The 24989-nt window shown below is 40.0% G+C and overlaps 1 protein-coding gene across 5 annotated transcripts in view; it reads left to right on the forward strand.

Moving 5' to 3' along the window:
- SPIN1 (spindlin 1) overlaps window positions 1–20449 on the forward strand; it is a 71487-nt gene extending 51038 nt beyond the window's left edge. For 4 of the 5 annotated variants that reach the window (XM_088470054.1, XM_088470056.1, XM_088470055.1 and 1 more), the window contains exons 3-6: window positions 2599–2650; window positions 3897–4150; window positions 6672–6905; window positions 16410–20449. In XM_088470054.1, coding sequence (XP_088326180.1) covers window positions 2599–2650; window positions 3897–4150; window positions 6672–6905; window positions 16410–16609 — 740 coding nt within the window. In that variant the 3' untranslated portion in view covers window positions 16610–20449. The remainder of the gene's footprint in view (window positions 1–2598; window positions 2651–3896; window positions 4151–6671; window positions 6906–16409) is intronic. The other variant, XM_088470058.1, reaches the window with a different exon arrangement.
- The last annotated feature ends 4540 nt before the right edge of the window (window positions 20450–24989 follow it).

The raw sequence follows: 24989 nt of genomic DNA on the forward strand, positions 1-24989 counted from the left end.
GTGAATGAGGGCAGTACATTTGCTGTATGTTGTTTTTTGACCATAGGGATCAAAACATTGTGTTTTTTATAGGCGTAGATCAATCAATCGTTCATATATTACTGAATGCTAAAGTACTAGTTCAGAGGTAACGAAACAAATTTCTAGAGACATTTTAGTCCCTTAATTTTTGTACTCTACAACTTTTGTGTGTGCTTTGTAAATAAGTGTACAGTTCTTAAGCAACTGGCTTAATTGAGTTAATGTAAAATTGATAAAAAAACGTCTTATTCTTTTATTATGGCAAATACCAAAAAGCGTAATTGGTTATTTTATAACAAATTAGATGCTTGTTTTTATACGGACACCACTCTAACAGCTGTGCCCGAAAAGCTGATACTCCATAATCCTGTTAATTCCATGAGCTGTTACCAAACCTTCATCTGACTGGCTGGCTTAAGTTATTCACTGCACTCTGTTCCAGCCAGCAGGAGTTTTAAAAAACACTTTGAATCAGCTGCGGATCTACAGTAGCGTGTAATGTGATTTCCTAGGCTAGCCTAATATTTCGCACAGTAGCTGCACTGTACTTTACTGCTGTCCCAGATACTCCACTGTGGCTTTACACAAGTGCAATGAGAGGGGTCATAGCTGCCAGGAAGCTCAAATCCAGACACCATGTATGGGAGTAACTCATCCTGGGCGCCCCTGTGTCAGCTGGGTAATAAGCAGAACCGTGCTAACAGGCATAGGCTGAGAAGCAGCATGGATAGTGAAGGAACCTGTCGAACCAGCACAGTAGTCTTTTCGTTTTTGTACAAGCCCCATTACCTTATTACTAAGTTTCTATGCTCCAAAACATTTAAGGGAATAGTATTACTAGCAAGTGAGTTTGGAAATGTATGACCTGTATTTAGTGCTTTGCTAATATGGTTCTTTAACCACTTAACTGATTATTTTTCTGGCAAAACCGGTAAGAAATTGCCACGTCCGCAGCAGAATACGGGGAGTCAGAGGAGATCCATTCTGCACATATGTAGAATAGATTTCCTCTTCAAAAACCCAGCAAGGTGTTGCGGTTGCACCTTGTCAGCTGAAGTACAGTTGGCTGCGTTCAAATCCCATACAACATCAGTTAAGTGGTTAAACATGCTAAAAAAAAAAAAAAATGCTCTGCTTTTTCAAATCTCCCGCTGCCTGGCTCCATGCATGAAAATGTATTTGACTTATCAGCCAGATGGTGGGTGTTTTGAAAACTGTTGTATTGGCTGAGGAGCTTGTTGATCGGTCACTGATGACTGTAGGCTCTTATTATGTTAATTATTTGTAATGTCAATACTAAAGTTTTGTAAACTGGTTACTGTCTTTCTATCCATCATAGCGTATGTAATGTGTATTATTCATTAATTTGTAACTCTGCTTATTGCAGTGACTAAAGACTGTTAGCTGGAATACGATTCAAATTGCTGTCATGTTTACAATATTTATCACAATAGGTGTTTGTTGAGTCAAACTCAGGGCTAGTGATGTCATAATCTGACTGCATTCTCAGATTGTTAGACTTGTACAGATTCCATCAGGACACTGTCCTAAAGATAATATGAGATGGCTGTAGCACAATACATGGTTAACGTGCCCTAATATATCTGACATTTTGATCCTGGTATATGTGACAACCCACTCTCGCTAGCTGTGCGTACATATGGGATTCTGAAGTCCACTGCAGAATTCATTTGAAAAACTACAATGGCAGTTTAATTGAACTTTCTGAAAATCAGACATCTGAAGGAGGAATATTGTGTCTCTCGCCAGCGATGCACTGTGCAGATGCCATACTGAGGAAGCTGGAATGACACTGGTGGAACTTCAACGAGGGTAGTCCTGTAAATATTGGTCAATACACCACTGATTATGCTTTTAAGAAGTGATTTTTGGAGAACAAACTTGTGTTTCCACTGTTCTATAGTGTCGTGTGAATATTTGTTGCTCAGGCTGAATGACTGCAGTGCATGAGGCACAACTAGAGTTTCATCTAACAGAATATTCTTGCAGTCCCAATCATGTAAATTTTCTCACCAGGATTTTATAAGAATCACATTAAATTTGTTTCCATTGAGCTTTTATTATAGTCAATTTGATTTAAAGTGACTTAAACCTTTTTGTTTGTTTAGGCTGGCTTGAAAAAGTTGTTCCACATGTTTCTAGCAATGTAAAATGAGTACCTACATGTCTTCAGTTAGGTTGGTTGCTAGCGGTGGCTTTGTCACAGAAACGAAGTCCTCTGTTGTTCCAAATGTCTATCCGCAAATCAAACACCCCTTCTGTTTATATACAGACCAAAACACAATTTAATAGAATTGTAAGCAAATTCTACTTTTTCATGGGTTGATCTTGATTTATGCTTTTTGATGCTGCTTATGTAGAACAGATCTTTTTAATTAGCGATCATTGCACTACTACGGTCTTGATGTATCATCTGTGAGGTTTCTCATTTTTTTTTTCCATATATACACCAGAGAGAAATGTAAAAGTGTTGACTATATGTATGTCTACTGCTGTGCTTGTTGTGCTTTTACTTTGTAGAACTTCATATATTTATTATTTTTTATCTTTTTCTAGCAGCACATGCAGGTGTTTCTGCAAATATGATGAAGAAAAGAACCTCTCATAAGTAAGTATAGGAAGATAATAAGTACTACAGAAAGAGAAGATTTGTATTATTGCATAAGAAGCCAGTAGTTTGTCTTCAGCACACCCTTTCTGCATTAAAATGTTGTCTTTGAATGATTAGAGAAATAATGGCAGTGTAAAGTGAATAAACCATTTGATAAAGATAGTCATGTGATGCGCTGCTGGGTCGGTGATATTGTGATCTTACAAAACTAGATAGAAATAGCATAAATGCTGACTGACACTTTAATACTTGCTGTAAGCCCTTTCGAGACTTTTGGCTCCTGAAAAAATTGTGGTCCTGTACTCAGTGATTCCAAACCATGAAATCTAGAGATGGTTGTTTACCATCATGGAGCACAGGTCACTGCTCTTTATTTAAGAGTACATCATGCACTGTTAGTCCCTTTTAAAATTTGTGTACCTTTTGTAATGTAGATTTTAAAGATTCTATCTGTGCTTCAGAAACTGATTTATTTGCAAATACAAATTTTCTTTGCTGATTGCCAAATATATAAGTATCAAGGTTCAATATTACTTCTTGTAGTTCTTGTTATTCAAGTTATGCCTAAGTTTTTGCTGTAAGCACAGCGATGTTTATGTAAAGCAGAATGGAATTTATATTACCAATATGGGGCCCTTCCATTTCTTCATGTTAATGGTTTTCAGTCCTGCCTAACTAACAAAGTTCTGGTACTTTATGATGCACTATAGCACGGTCTAGAAAGTCTGTATAGTAAGCAATATCTGTCTTAAACTAGTTTTAAAGTCAGTGAACAATATGAGCAGAGCATGCAGGTACCCATATACATTTGATTTTTCAACATGTATGATAGATATGATCACTTTCTCAATGCAGTAGCACCCATATTAATGCATTTCTCTAATGGCTACTGGGAAGTTTGCGTTACACTTTTTCTTTGAGCAGTGTTTCTCCCAGAAACTTCTGTCTCTGTTAATGAACAGTAGTGTTTTGAAGTGTTTTAAAGAAATATAAAACATCTTCAACTCTCTTCCATCCCCCCAAAGAGCGAACTTGATGACCTCCACCCAACCAATCATTTAAGTATTCATGACATTAAAGAGGCATAGCTTGTTAGAATCAGAAGAACTGCATGAAACCATTTTGTTTAATACTTCAAACTTTGTGCGTGCAAGTTTTCAGAGCAAGCCCTGACGCTTAAATGTTTACTCTTTGCTATATTTCAAATAGGCATTTTTATATATCTATTTTTTTTTTTTTTTAGGAAACATCGCAACAATATGGGTCCAAGTAAACCAATCTCCCAGCCAAGGCGGAATATTGTAGGCTGTAGAATACAGCACGGGTGGAAAGAGGGCAGTGGGCCAATAACCCAGTGGAAAGGAACAGTTCTGGATCAAGTACCAGTCAATCCATCCCTCTATCTTATAAAGTATGATGGATTTGATTGTGTCTATGGGCTTGAACTTCACAAGGATGAAAGGGTATCTGCTCTTGAAGTTCTACCAGACAGAGTTGGTAAGTGCACAGGATGACTTAAGAAAGAAAATTACTTTATTTATTATGAAGGATAAATCTGGATCATTATTACACTAATCTACAGTAATATAAAGGCTATAATATAGTGTAGGAGGTACACATGAAAAATCCACAATTTTGAAGTCTGTCCTTTTTCATGAGACCAGTTGGCAGTTAGGGATACACAGTGTATCCACAGAGTCACACACTCATTTCTGATGTTAGACATTTATATTAGGAGAACGTGCAAATGTCTCAAAGGATTTCAATGAGTGGTATAGCTTTGAAGGAGGAAGTATCACTTGCTCTGTCACCCTGTGATGTGGGTGGGGGTGCTGTTTCAGCCAGGGACTCTGTAAGGGATTTTCTGTAATGGTCAAGGCTGGCTCAAAATGCACTTGCAGCCTACGCAAGCACTGATTGTCACCTATTACACATGCCAGATCAGTGCGTGCAGGGAGATGAGATGGCATGGATCAAATCCCACTTCAATTGCTTTTCATCTCTCGGTCATGGCTTGCCATGGTAGGCATCTGCCCTTTCCAGCCATTTTACCTCTTTCACCTACTAAACTAACACATTCTTGCAGACACTTATACAGAGCACAAACACTCATATAACACTACACATTATTTTGATATTTCTGCATGCACACCCACCCACCCATGGACTTGTATGTACACATGCACACACCTTAAGAGACAGGTTCTGAAACTCTGTCCTCAGGACCCCAAACAGTGCATGTTTTCCAGGTCACCTCACAGAATCACAAGTGAAATAATTAGTGGCTCTTTTACAATGTCAGTGAGTAATGACTACACTTGTGCACCTGCTGGGTGACCTGGAAAACGTGACCTGTGTGGGGTCCTGAGGACCGAGTTTGAGAACCACTGCCTTAAGGGATACTCTGCATTTATATACACACAAAAAAAGCAACGCAGAATTAATGTAGGTCTAAGTAACTGAGTGGGTTAGCACATTGTGTCGTAAAGTAAAGACTCACTTTTGAGAGTGACATACGCAGTTCTCCAAACATTGGAGTTTTTTATGTAAACCATTGGGTTTGTGTACAACTCTGAATCAGTCCCTTAGTGTGGTGAATGCAGCATTTTATGTAAAGGGAAATTAATCTTGTGTATACGAGTATGTGATTCCAAAATCAAATAGGTTTGTATGAGAGTAATGCAAAGGGATTGTACGTATTAAAGTTGGAATTTTATTATATACCGGTCGTTCACAAACTTTCGTGAACCACAGCACCCTAGAGTATCAGCATTTTTTTCACGCCACCCCAAGGCCAAAAGTTTCTTATTGAGAAATTCAGCAAAAATTATTAAATTAAGTAAATTGTCTACCTGTTATGTGGCTATGTTTGGCTGCCACCACCACTGGTTTTGCCTATGAAATTTACCATACAAAAATTTATTTGGTACTAGACCGCCTACTTGTGGCACCCCTGGAGGTGCCTCGCAGTACACCAGAGTGCCACAGTACCCATTTTGGGAACCACTGACATAAATATTAACTATGAGTTCAGAAAAAATTATTTTTACATCTGACTTTCTTTTGGGCATTTAATAATTTTTAGAATATCTAGTAGCTTTCTAACTTATTGGGGCAGATTCAATTAGTTTTAGCTCCCGAGTTAAGTGCCCAGAGCTATTCAATTATTTCCCGCAGCTAGCACAGTGAGTAAGCCATAGCTGCCAGGTTAAGTGCCTGGAGCTTAGGCACTTACTGCCTGCAGCTTGTCCTGGAAACATTAGTCAACGTGGATTTACGGTCGCACCTCAGGAGAGTGCGAATGGAAATCTGCATTAAATGGCTCATCGGGGCTAGTCACGTGCTTACTGCAGGCAGTAATTGAATAACACTGGGGCAGGGACTTATGTGAATGGGCAAATACTCTCTTTAAAGCGCTGCCGAATATGTGTGCGCTATATAAATAAGTAGTAAAAATAATAATAGCTCTCTGGGAGCTTAACCCAGGAGCTAAAACACCACGGTAAGTTCCGTGACTTATTGACTCTGTTCCCATTGATGAAACCTCATCTACTATGACTGACATCCGTGGAATTTATTTGGTGTCCATAACTGCCTCCTACAAATTGTATGGGATCTCTTGTTGCTATATTTCAGCTTCTTCATTATACAAGCACAGATTTGTGGAATGGTCTTAAAGGTGTGCACCCCTAGGATGGCAAAATTGTATACCCTATGCCAATCCTTTCTTCATTTTACATCACTATTTTGTGCATGTTTGTCGGGGTTTTTATTAAATTTTAGACTTCTGATTGTAAAATAAGTGATCATCACTAATTTGTAGACTGCCTTTCTTTTATCACAGAAAGGGTGTGGTTGATTTTGGGAACCATTCCCCTCTGTGACTATGTGGTTTGGATCAGATTAAGATGCGAGTACAATATATTCTTTTTTTTTTTTTTTTTTAACACTGATTGATGCATTTGATTTGGTTATTATTTGTGAATTGATCTGTTTTTTTTTGTATTCCCCTCTAAAGCCTCATCTCGAATAAGTGATGCCCATTTGGCTGACACAATGATTGGGAAAGCGGTGGAGCATATGTTTGAAACCGAGGATGGTTCCAAGGACGAGTGGCGAGGGATGGTTTTAGCACGAGCACCTATTATGAACACATGGTTTTATATAACCTATGAAAAGGACCCAGTCTTATATATGTATCAACTTTTAGATGACTATAAAGAAGGAGATCTTCGGATCATGCCAGACTCAAGTAAGTGACTTTTTTTTCTAGTTTTTATTCAGAAAAAAAACTTCACAATGATACATTTCACTTTCTAAGAAATTTTGATATAGGTATTTAAAGTGTTAAGTAACAAAGATTGAAACAAAGAAACGACATTACAGGCAGCCATACTGGGCACACTACAATAATTACAGTGGATGAAGTTCTGCAAATTATCAGACTAGTATGGGGAGATAAGGAGTACGAAATGCAATATATAACCGTTAAGATACCCACAGGTTAATTCTTTTCAAAAAAATTGTTCATCTTGTGAGGCAGCCGTCTTGGGCGCGCACACATAGTGAACGATAAACACGGAATAATCAGATCCAGGGATTGTTCATACCGTCCACAAGCATGCCATACAAGGGAGCCATCTTCGGTGCAATACATAGACTACAGTGAGTGGGATAAGCAAAACCTTGGGGTATACAATGGGGAATTCCAAAGTACTGAAAGTGGGATAATAAAAAGAAGAAATGTGCACACACAGAATCAGCAGATCATGGACTGTACATCCCACAAAGGTATTTATTTTATTTTTTTATACAAGGTACAGCTTGTATGTAATCATACTCCTGAATGTCCCTAACATGTCAGTAGAGGTTGGGACTCTCTGGAACTGACATCACTGGTGGTCGTGCAGCTATAACTCTTTCTGCTTTGCCTAGGCGAAGCAGGAAGCAGTACCTATGAGATGTATTAACATCTCATCTGCTGGAGTGGGGGAGTGAAACCTCACCCCTCCGGCGATCCCTGCCTGAGCACACAGCGCATCATCCTAGCCCTGATGCTCTGTGTCTCACCTCCTGGCCGTCTCCAGTGGGCTTGCACGAGATCTCGCAAGCATCGCAAGGTCTCGAGTGCAGGTGGCAGCCGCTGCAGCCAGGGACAGTGCTGTCCCTGCTGTGGTATTAGGGCAACAACATCTGCAGCTGTCGAAATCGATAGCTGCAGCCATCAGAACGGTCAGTGCCACTGACCGTTCATGCATTGCCCAGCATATTGGTGCTATGTAGATAGCAGCCCTGATGATGACAGGGGCACATAGCTGTCATTTAACACCGAACCACACAATAATACATGGGGAGAGAAGCGGTGTCGGCACACACAACGTGCGCTGATGCCACTTCCCCATATCAGCTATTCATACACTCCCCCTTTGTTACTTAGTAAAGGTGGTTTTTGTTGTGCTACCTTTCATTTGCATCAATCTACAGAGAAAGTGGTAAAATGGGGACCATCTAGGACGCATTTTCTAAAATGCTCTGTGAAATTATATTGCTACATAAGGGCCTACATAGCAAGTGAACGCTTCGGTCACTCTCTAAGGGTTTGATTCAGAGGTAGACTTGGCGGACACCCATCTGCGTCTTTACACAAATGCCGCTACAAAACCCGTCCCTGGTGCACATCTGTGTTTTTGGATGTGCAGGGACTGAGACGCCCACTTTAAGCATCTGTAGATGCTGTAATACCATCTAATCAGTAGCACCATTGAAACGTGCAGCAGCCCTATAGCAGATTCAATATGGACAAGTGATATTCTGTGCATGTAAATACTTCAGTGACACTTCCATAACAGGCCCATAAGATGGACCATCACAGTGTGTCTGTTTAGCCACTGCACTGGAACGCCCAGCACTTTTCCAAGACATTTCTGGTGCTGTGCGTCTGTCACAGCAGCACCTTTGTGGGTACACTCTGTGTAATGCATGTGCTGTAGGAGTTTTTAGGGATTTACGTCGCTCAAGATGAACATCGGTGTTGCATGCGACTCTGAATCAGTCCCTAAATTACATGCAAAGGAAATATCCACCACCCAATTTGGCCAGACCACTCGCCCACTTTGTCCAGTAACTTACCCTGACATGAAGGTTCAAAATAATAGTACAACCTAAACAAAGATCAAGGAAATGGACACATTAAAACAGAGATAATACAAATATACGCCAGAAATCACCATCAGAAAGCACATGAAACGCTAAAGGGGAGACTAAGAACTAACACACAAGTCAGGAAAGGGGATGGAGGGCTGAAAGAAAACCTTTTAAAAGACAAACCCTTTTTAAACAACCTAAACTGAATGAAAAGAGTATAAAGGAAAAACTGATAGGATAAAAAAGATACTAAAGGGAAAAATACTTTCCCTATAACATTCTGACAGACGGTATACTAGAGGACAGTGCAAATGTTGTGGGGAAAAAACATCTACCCTGATGATTTTCATAATCATTTTACTCTGGGACGAATGCCACCTCTATATAAGCTTAATTTCAAAGTTGGAACAGTAGTTGTTCTGTTATGAAACCATGACACTCGCCAAGAGATTGGCAATATTATTATTACCAGTTATTTATATAGCGCACACATATTCCGCAGCGCTGTACAGAGAATATCTTACCAGTCACATCTGTCCCTGCCCCAGGAGCTTACAGTCCTATATCCCAACCACATGCTCCCACACTTACACACTATGGGCAATTTTGTGGGGAGCCAATTAACCTACCAGTATATTTTTGGAGTGTGGGAGGAAACCCACGCAAGCACAAGGAGAATATACAAACTCCACACAGTTAGGGCCGTAGTGGGAATCGACCCCTTAACACAGTCTGTGCTGCCCATAATATAGGATTAATTGCTTGCACATATCCTTGTCGAAATGTTTGATGTCTGATTGATCTACAGCAAAACCTTTGTTACAAATGTCATTAACTTAATTATCTATAATATCTTGATTTCCATTATTTTATGAGACCACACAGGACTCAGAGCTCTGATTTTAGCTTCATGCTAGGCAAACATCCGAAAGATTTTACACTTCATTATTATACTTCCTGATATATTTTGTAGTTAGAATTTGCTTCCAGCACACCCTATATGTACTGTGTGATTGCATAGTGTATTATAGTCGTTTACTACTTTTTTGTGATTCTCCGCCACCTCTTATTCCTGACAACCTGTTGGGCCTGATTCAGAGCTGTACGCTAATGCTGCTGCTGGAGCGTCTGTGTACGCAGCTGCTGGGAAAAAATATGCAAATGTCTAAGATTACGAGGAATGTATTGAGATGCCCATGGTGGCCTGGCATGCATGCAGGGGTAGTTTGAGTACCCAGAATCCCCGCCCGCTGATCAGTGGCAGCTTCAGTAAGTGTAGTGTGGACCGCAGTGAGTGCGGTCCACACTAAACTGTAACAAACGCCACCGGCGGTGTGTTTGTTTTAGCAGCCAATTAGTCAGACACTCTCATTGGCTGCTGCATCCAGGGAAGGAGCCAGGCTGGAGCTCCGGCTCCCGCAGTGGGTGATGGGAGAGACGTCATGACGTCTCTCCCACAGTGCAGAGCAGGCTGGGAGGACGGAGGAGTGGACAGCGGTGGGCGCGGCAGGAGCAGGGATTCAGATAAGTGTTTGTTTTTTCTTTTATTGTGTGTGTCTTTGTCCTATTTATGTAAAGGGCACTGCATAGGGGGACCACTACTGGGGGCAGGGGATCTTTAATAAATCATGCTGGCTGTATTTACTTGCCCGCTGCAGTCATGTGTTTTTAGTGATAGAGGTGTGTGTGCGTGTGTGTCTGTCAGTCATTGCGTGTGTACCCCGTCATAGGTTGAGTGGTATATTTTACTGTAGTGGTCCTAAATCCTATGTAAGTGGTTTCTATCGATCGATCTATTTATTTGTGTCTAGATGTTTTTTCATTGGTTTGATAACCAAGAATTTGGAAACCCCCCTTTCAAAATCCTGCGTTTGCCACTGGTGGCATTGCAAATCCAAGCATCTGCGTAGAAAGACGCACCACTGATCGCAGATCCTTTCATTGTTGGTCTTCTGCGATACCAAAGGCATTTATATTGCGTACAAATATGCTGTCGCTGGCTCTTGACACACTTAAAAAAAAAAATACACTGTGTTCTTCTAACAACACCCCCCTCCCCCTAATACCACCCACAAATGGTCCCGAACTGTCAATTATTCTACATTTAAATGCACTCTGAGTGACATCGCAGAGGCATCATGACGCATGCGCCGTGTGTCTCAGATACATGCGCAATAATGGTGTTTGACTATAAATCGGACCCATTGTTCGCAGTTTATACTCGGAATGTTTTTGTTTTCAGAAATGGTGTAATTTTATTTTTTTTTTTTAAACCAATTATTTTAAGTAAAAAGAGTGCTTCTGCCCCTTTTCTTGTATATTATGTACAACACTAACTCTAGGGAGCTTCGCCAACAGGGTTATTTCGCACACACAGTGAAAGATTTATATTTATGTTGGTCTATATACCATTGTTTCTCTGATTCTAAACACCTCAAGCCCTGTGCTGAAATCTCATACGAAATCAGCTGGTCAAATGGCACAATAGTCTAAACCTAATTACCTAGTCAATCCGTCAAACCTACTTGCTATCGCTGCTGACATTGCGTTGCATGCACCTGGATCTTTATTTGGTCTATTTTTGCAGATAAATGGTTTATCCTATTTGTGGATATAGAAGAGTATTCGTTATTCATCTCACTTGGTGCTAATGCAGATCTTGCTCAGCACATCTTTTAATGTACATCAGTTGTGTATATAGGTTACCTGGGGAGCCTCTGAGATTTGTGGTCCCTGAGCTGTAGCTTTTTGGCGGGCATGTCTTCTGAAGTGTGGATGTATTAAAAAGCTTTTGTTACCTTAGTCTTTGTGCTGTCCTGACAATAGTCTCTTCTGTCACCTAAACATTGCCTGTTTCAGCAGTAAAGATTTTTTTATTTTAAAATACCCTGAGAGCGCATCCTTCCTCTGTTGTTTTTGATGTATATGCTGGATGTCACTTACAGATGTGTCCTCATACACCTATCTTTTTTGCACTAGATAGCACGGCTCGCTTGTATCTGACCTCTTTCTTTTGCCTGTTTTATACACAGGTTAGTGCCTGAGTAGCACACAGAAGCTGCATGCACTGCCAGTGTACAGGGTACCCATGTATTGTCATTTTGTCACAGTAGCAAGGTGAATACAGATGTGTCGACATGCATGTTACTTCCTTGTACATTAAACAGCCCTTGTAGTCGCGCCATGCCTTGGCATGACTCTGTAGCGACATGCCTCTTTTCGTGCAACTTTTTGCCTTCAAATGCATCTTAAACTTCGGTTGTATCTGCATGCGAAATGCTACGTTAGCGTCTCATGCAAATACACCCGCAGTCGCACACTAATATAGGTATGCCACGTATCATTTTAGTGTGCATCCTATTTGTATCGCTTTGCGAATAAGACTTATTTGAAGGTAAAGAGTCGCACGCTAGTACGTTCACCAATACTGAGTCGCACGGCACTCGCGCTTTGTCTAACACGACTTGTAGCGCACAGAGGTAAGATGTATGTGGACACATCTGTAAGACTTAAATTTTGCATAGAAAATGATGAGGGACTTTGTACGGCTTAGTTACAAAATCTGTGGCGTCCCAAATATCCCCGATTTGAGGATAAGTCAAATTCAGGGATGGGGAACCTCCGGCCTGCGGGCCGTATACATGATCATTTTATCAGGCCCGTCCGCTCCTACCTGCAGCCGCACGCTGCACACATGCAGGACCCGGCCCTGTGCAAAATCAAACCGTATAGGATAGCATTGGCATCTTCTGCTGCCGTCTCCCTGGAGAAGCTGAGCAGAACAGCACTGGGTTGGGGGTGGAGCCCGGCTGCCTGATGACTCTTCGGATATTTAAGCCAGTGATCTGAGGAGTCTGAAGTGAGCTGAGCTGTCTGCTTTAGTCTCCTCTGATCCCTGGCTGAGAGCCGATGAGTCACCAGGAAGCTCCGACCCCACTACAGTCAGTGCGGTGTTCAGCTTCTCCAGGGACCCTGGCAGCCAGCGGCAGGCATGCAGAAGAATGAAGATGGCTCTGGATGACTTTTCTTTTCAGCATTGGTACAGGTAAGTGTTGGAGGGGGGAGCACAGTGAGGGTGACGTGGGAAGAGGGTGCACAGTGAGGGTGACGTGGGAAGAGGGTGCACAGTGAGGGTGACGTGGGAACAGGGTGCACAGTGTGGGTGACGTGGGAAGAGGGTGCACAGTGTGGGTGACGTGGGAAGAGGGTGCACAGTGTGGGTGACGTGGGAAGAGGGTGCACAGTGTGGGTGACGTGGGAAGAGGGTGCACAGTGTGGGTGACGTGGGAAGAGGGTGCACAGTGTGGGTGACGTGGGAAGAGGGTGCACAGTGTGGGTGACGTGGGAAGGGGGTGCACAGTGTGGGTGACGTGGGAAGGGGGTGCACAGTGTGGGTGACGTGGGAAGGGGGTGCACAGTGTGGGTGACGTGGGAAGGGGGTGCACAGTGTGGGTGACGTGGGAAGGGGGTGCACAGTGTGGGTGACGTGGGAAGGGGGTGCACAGTGTGGGTGACGTGGGAAGGGGGTGCACAGTGTGGGTGACGTGGGAAGGGGGAGCACAGTGTGGGTGACGTGGGAAAAGGGTGCACAGTGTGGGTGACGTGGGAAAAGGGTGCACAGTGTGGGTGACTTGTGGGAAAAGGGTGCACAGTGTGGGTGACTTGTGGGAAAAGGGTGCACAGTGTGGGTGACTTGTGGGAAAAGGGTGCACAGTGTGGGTGACATATATATTCAAATAGCCGAGGCGGCACTCGACTGACTGTACTAAGAAGTTTAAAAACGTCCTTTATTGAGCAAATTTTTAAGTTGATCATTTTGTATGGCCCGCAAATTATTTTATAAATATCCAAATGGCCCTTGGCAGAAAAAAGGTTCCTTACCCCTGGTCTAATTGGACGCATCTGTATGTATATTTGTCTACATAAATTTAATGAAGTAAGCCAATAAATCATCAGGACAGCAAATTGGCAATAAATGTGAAATTTAGGGGAGAACACTAATGTAAACTGAGAACACAATTAAAATTCAGAGAGAGTCACAAGATCAAATGGAGAGAGGGATAATTGTTTGATTCATAGTTTAGCACAAGAGAATATTCCTCATTGAAAACAAAGGAAGGATGATAATAGCGGATCGAATGTGTGGGGGTGCGTGAAAAAATGAATGGGGGTCTTTAGCGATGGTGCAAATATGAGTAGCCCCGTTTGTGTCACCCCTGAAATGTCACCTCATTCTGATATGAAACATACAAAATCACAAAGATGGAATTACACCGCAAAAATGACCGAAATACAATCTAAAATAATACCATACATGGAAAACAAATCAATGAAACATCCCTTTATGGGGTGATGTCTTTCGCCAAGCTTCTCTGATTTTCATAGATGTATAAAAACACTTAGGCCCTCATTCAGAGCCGTACGCTCTGAGCAGAGCGCACGCTCTGAATGAGGGCCGGGCTCCATTTTCATGGAGCGTCCTCCTGGACGCTCGTATAGCTGTGGGTCACCACCCACAGGCTATACGAGCGTGCTTTGTGATGGCCGCGATGGTCGAGACCATCGCGACCATCGAAATTGCGAGCCGGAGCCTGCGGTTGAGGTTTTCAACCGCAAGCTCCGGAGTGATTTTGGCTCTATCAGAGCCAAAATCACTCCCACTGACATCACTAGTGATGTCAGTGGGCCGGCTTCTGAAGGGAGGCGTTCCCGTGGGAACGCCCCCGTCAGGGAGGCACGACCCCGGCACGCCCACCAAAGGGGGCGTGCTGTCAATCAACATTGACAGCACGCCCCCTTTGATCGGACACAACGAGCGAAGGACTTTCCTTCGCTCGTCGCGTCTGGTGCATGCGCACGACGGAGCTCCCTCCGTCGTGCGCATGCTCAGTGCATAACATCGACCCACTTGCGAGCGGACAGCCGCTCGCGAGTGGGTCTGAATCAGGCCCTTAGTCCATAAGGGATGTTAATAGCCCAGTGGATAATTGTAGATTATAAGGAAGGAGGTAGTCTCTGAATGAGATGACTCACCATTAGGAGAAATCGCTGTAAAACGCCTCTGTGATTGCACTCACACTCAGAAACCTTTAGACAGGCATGTAAAGGTTTCTATAAAACTTGATCCCCATATCATGAGCCTTGTCATATCATGAGTTCAGATGGTATGATAAACCTGCCCAGAAATAATTTATAAGAACCACTTCAGTTCAAAATCCTTATTTAGGCCATGGGAAATGCGTGGTTTTGCATGAATAAATTAAATTCATCTTGGTGTTAGCTAGACGAATTGCAATATCATTAGATCTATTGTTGCCATTAATAGATTTAATCCCATAAAATCATATATCCCTGAAATAGAACATTGATGAGCTTCTTTAAAATGTAATGAAAGTGCGTGTGACTCATGTCCCTTTTTTACCGACCCCTTTAGAATGTAAGCTCTTACGAGCAGGGCCCTCTACCCTCTTGTGCTTCTGCTTACTTTCCTTTCATCTACTTCTTACTCCCCACTAGGGCACCCAACACTTGGCTGCTTTGCTCTGTTGCTTATCTGGGTGTTATGGTCGCTAATGTAGCAATGTATATTATTAACCATGTTCCTTGTTCTGTATTGTATTGTACTGTAAGTCACTGGTCAACCTATTTGTTTATGTACTTTGTAAGGCGCTGCGGAACACTTGCAGTGCCAAATAAATAAATGATAATACATACTGGAGATGTTCACCTTTTTGTGTTCTTCCCATTAATATTTATTACATGTGTATACAGATTTATTCTGTCATAGCCTCTGACCCTGTAATGTAGCATTTTGCATGTAGATATAACCGAAGTCGCACACAATATAGGCATGCCGCATATTTTAATCGGCATAAGCTGCTTGTGTCTATTCTCATCACTTTGTGAATAAGGCACTTTTTAAGGGAAAAAGTCACACAAAAAAAAGCTCTGTGCTACAGAGTCATACAGCGCTTACATATTGTGTAACGCAACATGTAGTTCAAGGAGGATAGATGTATGTGGACACATCTGTACATGGCAGTATAAAGTAAAAATTATATGAACTGCGCTATTGATCATAAGAATGCAACTGGGTAGTCAAGTTACATGTTTAGAGTAGTAAAAAGATGACGGCACTGAATTTGTAATTTATTCACTAAAATTTGTACTTGGTTACTGTTGGCATTTACTATACAGTAAATTAAAATTTTTGATTTTGGAATGAGCCCTAAAATTTCTGCCTCCAACATTTTGTCTTCCTTTTATGTGTGATGGGTCATTTTGTATGAAAATACATGAAACCCCTTCATTTCTCTATAAACCTTTTTTGCTATTTTCTTTTTTATTACGTTATGTAGACATTTGTAGGCTCTACAAACTTTCTACTATAGTATTTGAATAAGTTATAAATGTCTGGATGAAATATATCACAACAAAATGCTTTCTTTGGTGTATTCCTTGAATCCTTTTGTTTGAAGGACCAAATGCACTACAGAATTACTACAGAAGTTGTTTTGAAAGGAAGCTGCATATATGTAGTTCCATCAGTCTCTGAATTCTGTTGTGGCAATACTTTTGTATTTGATTTATTTTTTGTTTGATCTTCTGATAGATGATTCCCCTCCAGCTGAAAGAGAACCAGGGGAGGTTGTGGACAGCCTGGTGGGCAAGCAAGTGGAATATGCCAAAGAAGATGGCTCAAAAAGGACTGGCATGGTTATTCATCAAGTGGAAGCCAAACCTTCTGTGTACTTCATTAAGTTTGATGACGATTTCCATATTTATGTCTACGATTTGGTGAAGACATCCTAAGTGGGATTCTGTACTTTTTTTGCCAAACTTAAAAATCTAATAAATGTAACATTTGTAGAAAGTCGCTGCTTTCTGTTTACAGAAAAGCTCAGCTATTCCTGCGAATTCACAATCCCTTCCTGGAGGAAAAAGAAATTGCGAAACTGTTTAAAGAACATTGTTCTCTTTCCCTTATAAAGGAACGAACCACTTTCCGAGGAGACTGACCTGTTTGGGGTTAAGGTGACATGATGTTTTTGAAAATAAATCCTAAAGCAGGTGGTGTATTAGAGCAAAAGAGTGCAAGAGACCAGCCATGCAGATTCTGAAATATCATGACAAAATGTTGTATTTCATAAGCACTCATTCCTTACTCTGCAAAGTACGGTTTGGTATATCTGGCTTCCATAAGGTAGATGTCCATTATTTCAGCTTCCAATGTCCTTTTTGAAAGCAGTAGAGGTGATCAACACTTTTTTTTTTTTTTTTTCTATTGTGTTTTTTTTTTTCCTCATAGCCCAGTAAAATGTTGCAATGTTAAGTATTGACTTGTGCCTTCTGAGGGTCTCGCCGTCCTTTGCAAAACATCTGGCACAATTCAATTAAACATATGTGGGATGTCCATTAGCTGTTTGTTCAACATCAAATTTATGTAAACATCAGTGCTGAGAGCAAAACTGTATTGTTACAAATAAAGACATGGCGATTCTTAAGTGGCTTGAACCTAGACATGTCGTAGGTAATGGGGCAATGTTGCACCGTGTTTAACTGTGCTGAAGTATTTTCCCAGTGTTACATCTGTCATGACAAGTGGGATTGGTCATGCTTTCCACATTTAGAATTTTTGTTTCGTCCTTTTTGTGTCATGTTGGTTAACTTGTTCTCCAAGTTTGAAAGGAAACTTATAACTTGTTTGAATTCAATAGCGATAAAATACTTTTCAAATAAAATGAATGACTGAGTGAAGAGAAGTATTTTCTGTCATAAGATCGATGTAAAGACTGACCCGACTCAGATTTTCACTGCAGTTTTTTTTCACACTAGTAAGCAAAATGCTAGAGCTTACGCCATCAGTGGAACATGTTCTGTTTCCAAACAAGTATAACGAAAGCAGCACATTTTTCATTGTCGCTGTGTTTGGCAAAAGCTGTTCAAATTGTTGAAGAGTTTGGTTCTGTTGCATGCTAATGAAGGAGAAGCCTTTAAATGGCTTGAGATAAATCTAGCACACTAAAGTTACACATTTTGTATGTTCAAGCAGGGAGAACTTCTACAATGCAGGATAACTAAAGTAAATGGCTATTTCAATAGGAGGGCTGGTAATTGAATTGTTTTTTTTTTTTCTCCTAGTCTACTGTTTTAAGTTTATTTTGTTAGTTTGTTTTCCCCCTGCATTATATGTATCGTGTTTAGGACAGACCACCTTTGCCATGTATAATTTTTCCTCTTATTGCTTGCATTGAACTGTAAAAGTATAATACACTACCTAGTCAAAGTTGATCTTTTTACACTCCACAAAATGCTATGCTTATGTCTAATATACTATGCACAATATATCCCATCACCTTGCTACTAGTTTGGGGATTGTGAACTGTGGCATTCATTAAAGAAAAATAAATACAAGTTTAGACACTTGAATAAGCTTACAGATATTTGTTGCCAATATGATACCTATATAATAGTGGTGTAAAGGTCAAATCCTTGTATTTTGAAATTAAATTCCTGGCATTAACCTCATTGTTCTCCCCAGAATTTTTATTTTTATGCCTGGCAGTATTGTGAGGTAGCCGAGGGGGGAGAGTGGTTGGGGGCAGAACAGACTGTGGGGAGGGATGGACTGAACCCTATGTCAGGAGGTATGCAAATGCCCAGTGTGCACCTTTCCACCCAGCATCTCAAGTACTGTTTGCTAGGCTCCAGGAAGGGGAGGCTGCAATGCTCTCCTCCAGTGCAGGGTGCAGGGTGAGTGGTGGGGGTTGCCAGGATCCTCCATCTGGCAGGGGGGGCGGCGGCTCCAAGCAGTGAGCTGTACAATAGTCAATAAATTGCGCTGCACTGGCATTTGTATATAAAATGTCCTTATAGCTCGACTTACGCTTGCGTCACAGTGCTGGGGAATTTTGCCGAAATATAGTGTGGGGAGAACACTGAACCTCTCTGAGCCATGGCATGAAGGATTATTAGGTGTACTATATACATAAGATGCATAGTGTCTCTAAGGAGTAAAGGACAACATGTTTTTTTAAATCAATCTGCCTTGGTGGTTGTTAGCGAAATTTATACTTCATTTTATCTTTTTATATATGTTCTTGAGGGATCAGAGATTCCCCCTATATTTGCATTTTTTTTTTCCCCTTTTCTTTCACTGTGTTTTTTTTTTCCTTATTTTTGTTTTTTTTTTTCTCTGCGCTGTTTTAGCACTTATCTTCTTGATACACCACTTAGCTGAACTGTTACTACTGTAGAGCCTACAATTTGTGGCTATAATTTCTGCTTTGTTGATGTTGCCACACTTCATATGTAGCCTTCTGACATATCCCTCTATCATTTTATTTCCTACTGCTCAAAATTAATGTTAGAGTAAATGTCCATTGTTACTATATAAGTTTGCATTTTTCTTTGGGCAGCCAAAGGGAGGGTATGCAGTAAACAGATTCTTTGTTTTTTTTTTTTGTGTTGCACACGAATAAAGTCTTGAAGCATATGTTTCTTGTGTATTGAACAAAGTTATGTAGATTTGCAACAGTGTTTCTATTCTGCAGATCTCTAAAGTGATTTTTATTGACTCTGAAGAGTCCTGCATGTAAATCTCAAAGCAGAGCCTGGCTCCGTGAGCCCCAACCATTGTTTGTAACACTTGTATTGTGTACTTGTGCAATTCCGTGTGCACAATATGTATCGGTAAATTCGGCTGCAATGTGTCCTTGGATTTTTGTTTTTCAACCTTTTTTGAGCTGTTGTGAATGCTACATTTCATATTTGACTGTCATACTCCTTGTTTTTATGATTTTTTTTTCTTCACCTGTTTATTTCAGGTGCATGTATATTGCAGACTTTCTTTATTATTTTTTTTATTTTTTTTTACTATTCATCTTCCTTTTTTTGAGTTTTTGTTAGGGCTCATGTTTCAGATCTGCATGCAGTGCTTACATTTACTCTGTTAAATTACAAGTCAGTACCTGGATACAAGGGGGTTGACTTTGTTGTCCAGAAATTTTACAGGACTCAGAACTGCTAGCTGTGTTTCTTTGTAAACCAATTTTTGGCCTTTCATTTTTCTGCTGTACAATTGTATTGTGTATGCGTGATGTCAGGCTGCCATGTAATATTACATAAAAATATATATATAAAGAATATAATTGAGCAGACCATTCTTTTTTGCATGCTTAGGTAGTATGTTAACTGAAACAAAATAAAGTTGCATGTTTAAGTGGTTGATTTTAAATTTTTCTGATTTCCCCTTTTTATATCATTTTCAATCTTTACGATTTTGTAAGTTTGTTTACCATGTTTTGATGGATAAATGTAGGATAACAGTTTTAGTGATGCAAGCTTGGTGCCAACGGACGGTAATGTTCAATTTTATGTATTTTGGCGCATTCACAGGGACTACACTTTTATATAAAGAAATAAAATGTAAAAAAAAAAAAATCTGTCTTTGGAATATGCCAATCATTAAAAAAAAAAAAATCTTGATTTAATTTTTTTTTTTCCATTCTTTCCTCACCTTTTAAAATGTGATGTTCCAAGTTGACGTAACATTAGGCAGTTTAGTTATTTTGTTACAGGAAGGTAATAGTTTGTTTTTGCTTCTCAATGCCTATTATGCCCAGCCACACATTTGTGGAATTTACCAGATCTAAAAGGCTGTAATATCGAATAAAGATAAGATGTAAGACTGGTTAATATCATTCCATTAATGTGCCCATGTCCCCATGCCACTAAAGATCACAGTTCTGATTTTAGTGTACATTGTACATGGAATGGATGGTTGAGCCTTTCTTTGCAGGTTGGACTTTATATCATGTTGAGATGTGAACAGTAAAGATTTACATTTGTCAAAAACAGTGCGGCCATCAGCACAGTATTTTAATTCACAGCACATGTCAAGCCTTAGCCCTTTTGTGCATGAATTGTGATTCGTCTTCAGGGTTTTAAAATGCAAAAAAAAAATTTTTTTTTTTTTTACTGTAAAACTAAAGAAGGTACAGGTTGTCTCCCATATCCAAATATTCCGAAATATGGAATTTTTCTGGCATGACTGAGATAATGAAACCTTTGATTTTTTTGATGGTTCAATGTACACAAACTTTGTCGAAGACAAAAATTATTAAAAATATTGTATAAAATTACCTTCAGGCTGTGTGTATAAGGTGTATATGATACATAAATGAATTTCATTTCTGTACACAAACTTTGTTTGAGCCACAATATTATTGAAAATATTGTATAAAATTACCTACAGGCTGTGTGTATAAGGTGTATATAACACATAACTGCATTATGTGTGTATATTTGGGTCCTATTCCCAAGATATCTCATTATGGTATGCAAGTATTCCAAAATACGGAATATTCCGTTATCCAAAATACCCCTGGTCCCGAGCATTTTGGATATGGGAGACTCAACCTGTATACACTTGTCCAAAAGGTAAAATGAAAATACAAATGTCTGGTATGGTTCCAATTTGTTCTTATGTTGCCTATATTTCTCCAGAAACAGTACAGATCTTTGTATTGCACAAGGTCCACTAAAGTGGATTTACATCAACTATGAAAAAAAAAAACCTCTACCATATTGCTTTCCTTGAATTTTTCTTTTACATGCTTCGCTATCTTTGAGTAAAAAATTTTTCTAGAAATTCTGGAAGTGTTCGGTGCTGGTGAACTTATTTTCCGCCATTTTATTTGGAACTTTTTGTTTTCGTAGGACTTAAAAGCTGCCTTCTAGTTTTGGTAGAGGCCCTTAGATGAGGGCAATATGAACTAGAGTTTCTATAGGAGATACAGGTAATGACTTAAAAAACAGCTGTCAACCATAGTGACCTCTGCATCAAAGAGTTAAGCTAATGACATGTATAAATACTTGCCATAGACCACATGATGAGCACCTGAAAGTATAGCTTCACACAAAACTAAAATTCTGTTTGGGTTGAAATAGGGGAGATTTTAGCCTCCAATGCCTCCTTAAGGTCCCTGTCGTGTAAGGCACCTTGATGACAGGTGTCAGCCAATTGATTCTTTGTCAGTCAGTAAATAAGACTGATACTCAGGATTGTTAAATACAGTTTTTATTGATGTAGATAAGTGGTGATAACAAAGGTATGCAAGCCCTTTGTCAAGATGTCGACACCCACAATTCAGCGAGTTAAAACACAACAAAGGGATACTTGCTTCTATATACAGTTCCATCAGTATGTTCAGTTCCCCAAGATAATTGGTTAGAGCTGTCCTAGATCAGTACATCTATATATGTCCCAGAATGCTTAGTGCGTCCACTACGTGTTTAACTTTGTGTCTAATGCAAATACATAACAGCTGCAATCTCACATCTAGCAAGTATAATCAAACACCTCTCTCCTACAGTATGTCCTAATTAGTCCCCTCATTATATTACTATCTTATTTGACCACTAAGTTGGTGCATTGAGCCATTCTCAGTATAAATGCTACTTTCTGATTAGTATGTGTTCAGTATCCAACAAGGTAGTGACTTCTTTACCCATTAGGAGACCTCTTTTCAGAGTCTTATTAAAGCTGTTTTTCCTATCGGATGTTCATGCAGAAACCATTATTTTAACCCTATGGTCACAGAGCACCCTCTGGTTTCTACATGAACATATGATATACATGATCCCCCACCTATTGCAAAGGTAAGTCTGCTTCCACTCTCCATTCACATTTCCCTACACTGGTTAGAACAGTGATAACTATATAATCACTTTTAATGCTATGATTATATATAGCAGGAAATATAATGTCCCACTCAACTACCCTACCCATTCACGAAACCAATTAACAGGATATAACTAAATGAACCACTCTGGCTACCTTGCATCCTGCCGATAAGTCTCTCATGGCTATAGATGTAATGGTTTTACCATTGATCTTCTATGACTATTGTCTCCCTGGACGACTCCTCCTGTACGAGTAACCACTTCCAAGTCATAGTTTTGTCAGGCACACCTGCCAGGAAAGCCATCTCATCTCTTCTGGCTGAGGGAAATCCACCTTTGAGCAAATAAATAAATATATCATGTTCCCTAAACAAAACATTTAATCACACTGGCACTTGTGGATGGTAAGAAGCTTAGAAACTTAGAAAAGTCTTAAGTCTTTCACAAACTACAGGATACTCTCTTGACATTTAAAACTGCTCAAGACACCTTCACAACTGAATAACTATTTAGCATCCTCCATCTTCTTGGTAACAAGTGAGAAATCCTTATTGCTATACTCCTGCAGTTGTTTAAAAGTAGATATGGCATTCTCCAGTATTTGGCAGTTGTCTATAGTGTTTTTGACCATGGCTTGAATTATGGAAATCCCTTTCGCTTGTTGAGTTACTACCTTATGCTAATGAGATTAGCTATATGACCAATGCGTTGGTTCGTGCATCTGCAAACAAACTCGTGCTGGCCCTAGATTTTACACCCCCGCAGCAACCGTTATCATTTAGAGTCCGCACGTGCACCAGCTCCATGCTAGGTTTCCCCTCTGCGTACACATGACTCCGTATCGCACAGAGATTTAGATACATGCCACACACTCAAGGCAGTCCCAGAAGTCAGGGCTGTTCCGTGTGCTCGCATAGTTGCAATCTGAAATGCTAAATTTCACAGAAATAGATTCAACAGAGTTCTGTCCAACACAGAATAGGACGCATCTGCACATGCACTGTATGCCTTTGTGCAAAGAGCCATTCAAAACAGAATCAGCCCCTTTATCTGTAAGGTGGCGCGATCCATTAACCAATACTTCTATATGTCTTGAGGAACTCTGCTATAGATAAGGAAATTTCAAGAATTGTCCTGCTTTGCAGGGGCTGACAATTGAACTCTGGTTGTTAACATTTTGTCAGTGGGGGGTAAATTTACAAAAGCGAGTTTTTAAAAGTGATGTTACCCATAGCAACCAATCAGATTCTAGCTATTATCTTCAAGAAGGTACTAGTTAAATGTTAAGTAGAATCTGATTGGTTGCTATGGGCAACATCACTTTTAAAACTCACTTCTTAAAACTCTCACTTTAGTAAATTTACCCCTGGGTCTCTTTCAGACTGATTTGAAGGACTTTTAATACTTGTTGAACTCTAAAACGCAAATTGCTTGCATTTGTGATCACTTATCTGCACTAATTCTTTGTTATTTTGTTATATAGCACAAGCAAATTCCGTTGCACTCTACAATTGGGAACAAAACCGTAATAAAACAAGACTGGATAATAACAGAGGCAAGATGTGCAATGACCAATTCACAGAGAGCAGATTTGACTCCTGTATCAATCAGTTTATTTTTTGCAATAAAGCCATAGTGAGAAACTACAGATGGCGTGTAGTATCGTGACTGCAGGGAATATGAGCACAATTTGGTATTAATGACCTCTTACCTTCAGGTAATTGGGAAAACCCCAGGGACCTGTAGCTTGTACATTGGAGGCAGGGAGAACATTTCTTTTGAAGAGGTTGTACTCTTGTGTACTTGCAGTGTTCTTATCCTTGATAGGTGTACTTTGTATAGACATGTTTTGCATTACCAAACCTATCCCTGATGTGTTGAATCTCTCTCAAAATGCATCTTTGCTTTAGAAAACAAAACAAAAAAAAAGACAGGATTAACATACAAACCTATTAAAAGAACTGTTAACTGAATGTTTGTGGTTCCCTTCTTTTTTCAATTTAAGGTTTTTTGCCTTTCCCACTTTCTATTAGTGCAGTTTGAGAGCGAGCTAAATGTCTATTGTGTGCTAATAAAACCTGTAGGCAGAACTTTCAATATGTTACTTCTGTAATCTGGTGTGACTCCATACTTTAAATGGTTAGATACTTTTACATGTAACCTGTGTTTGAAAATCTTTGCTTCAACTCCTGAAACTTTGTGATAGATGTACTAAAAACCTTGGATTTGTTTCCTATAGCAAGCAAGCAATCAGACTCTAGCTATTCCTTTCTAGAATCTACTAGATAACTTTGCTACTGGCAACACCTCCACTTTCCTTTTTAGGTGTTTTAGTGAATCCACCTGAGCATACAACTTTTACTTGTATTCTTAACTGCATTACTCAGACACAACTTAAGCCCTTTAGCTAGGTTTCTTATGATACATAAAAGATAGACCAGTAATATGTTAAAATGTGTATTTAGGTAAATGTATTGGTGAGTATATTCCCTCCAGCTTTTTTATT

The sequence above is a fragment of the Taudactylus pleione genome, unplaced genomic scaffold (genome assembly GCF_031769625.1).
Source record: "Taudactylus pleione unplaced genomic scaffold, aTauple2 ptg000095l, whole genome shotgun sequence".
NCBI lineage: Eukaryota > Metazoa > Chordata > Amphibia > Anura > Myobatrachidae > Taudactylus > Taudactylus pleione.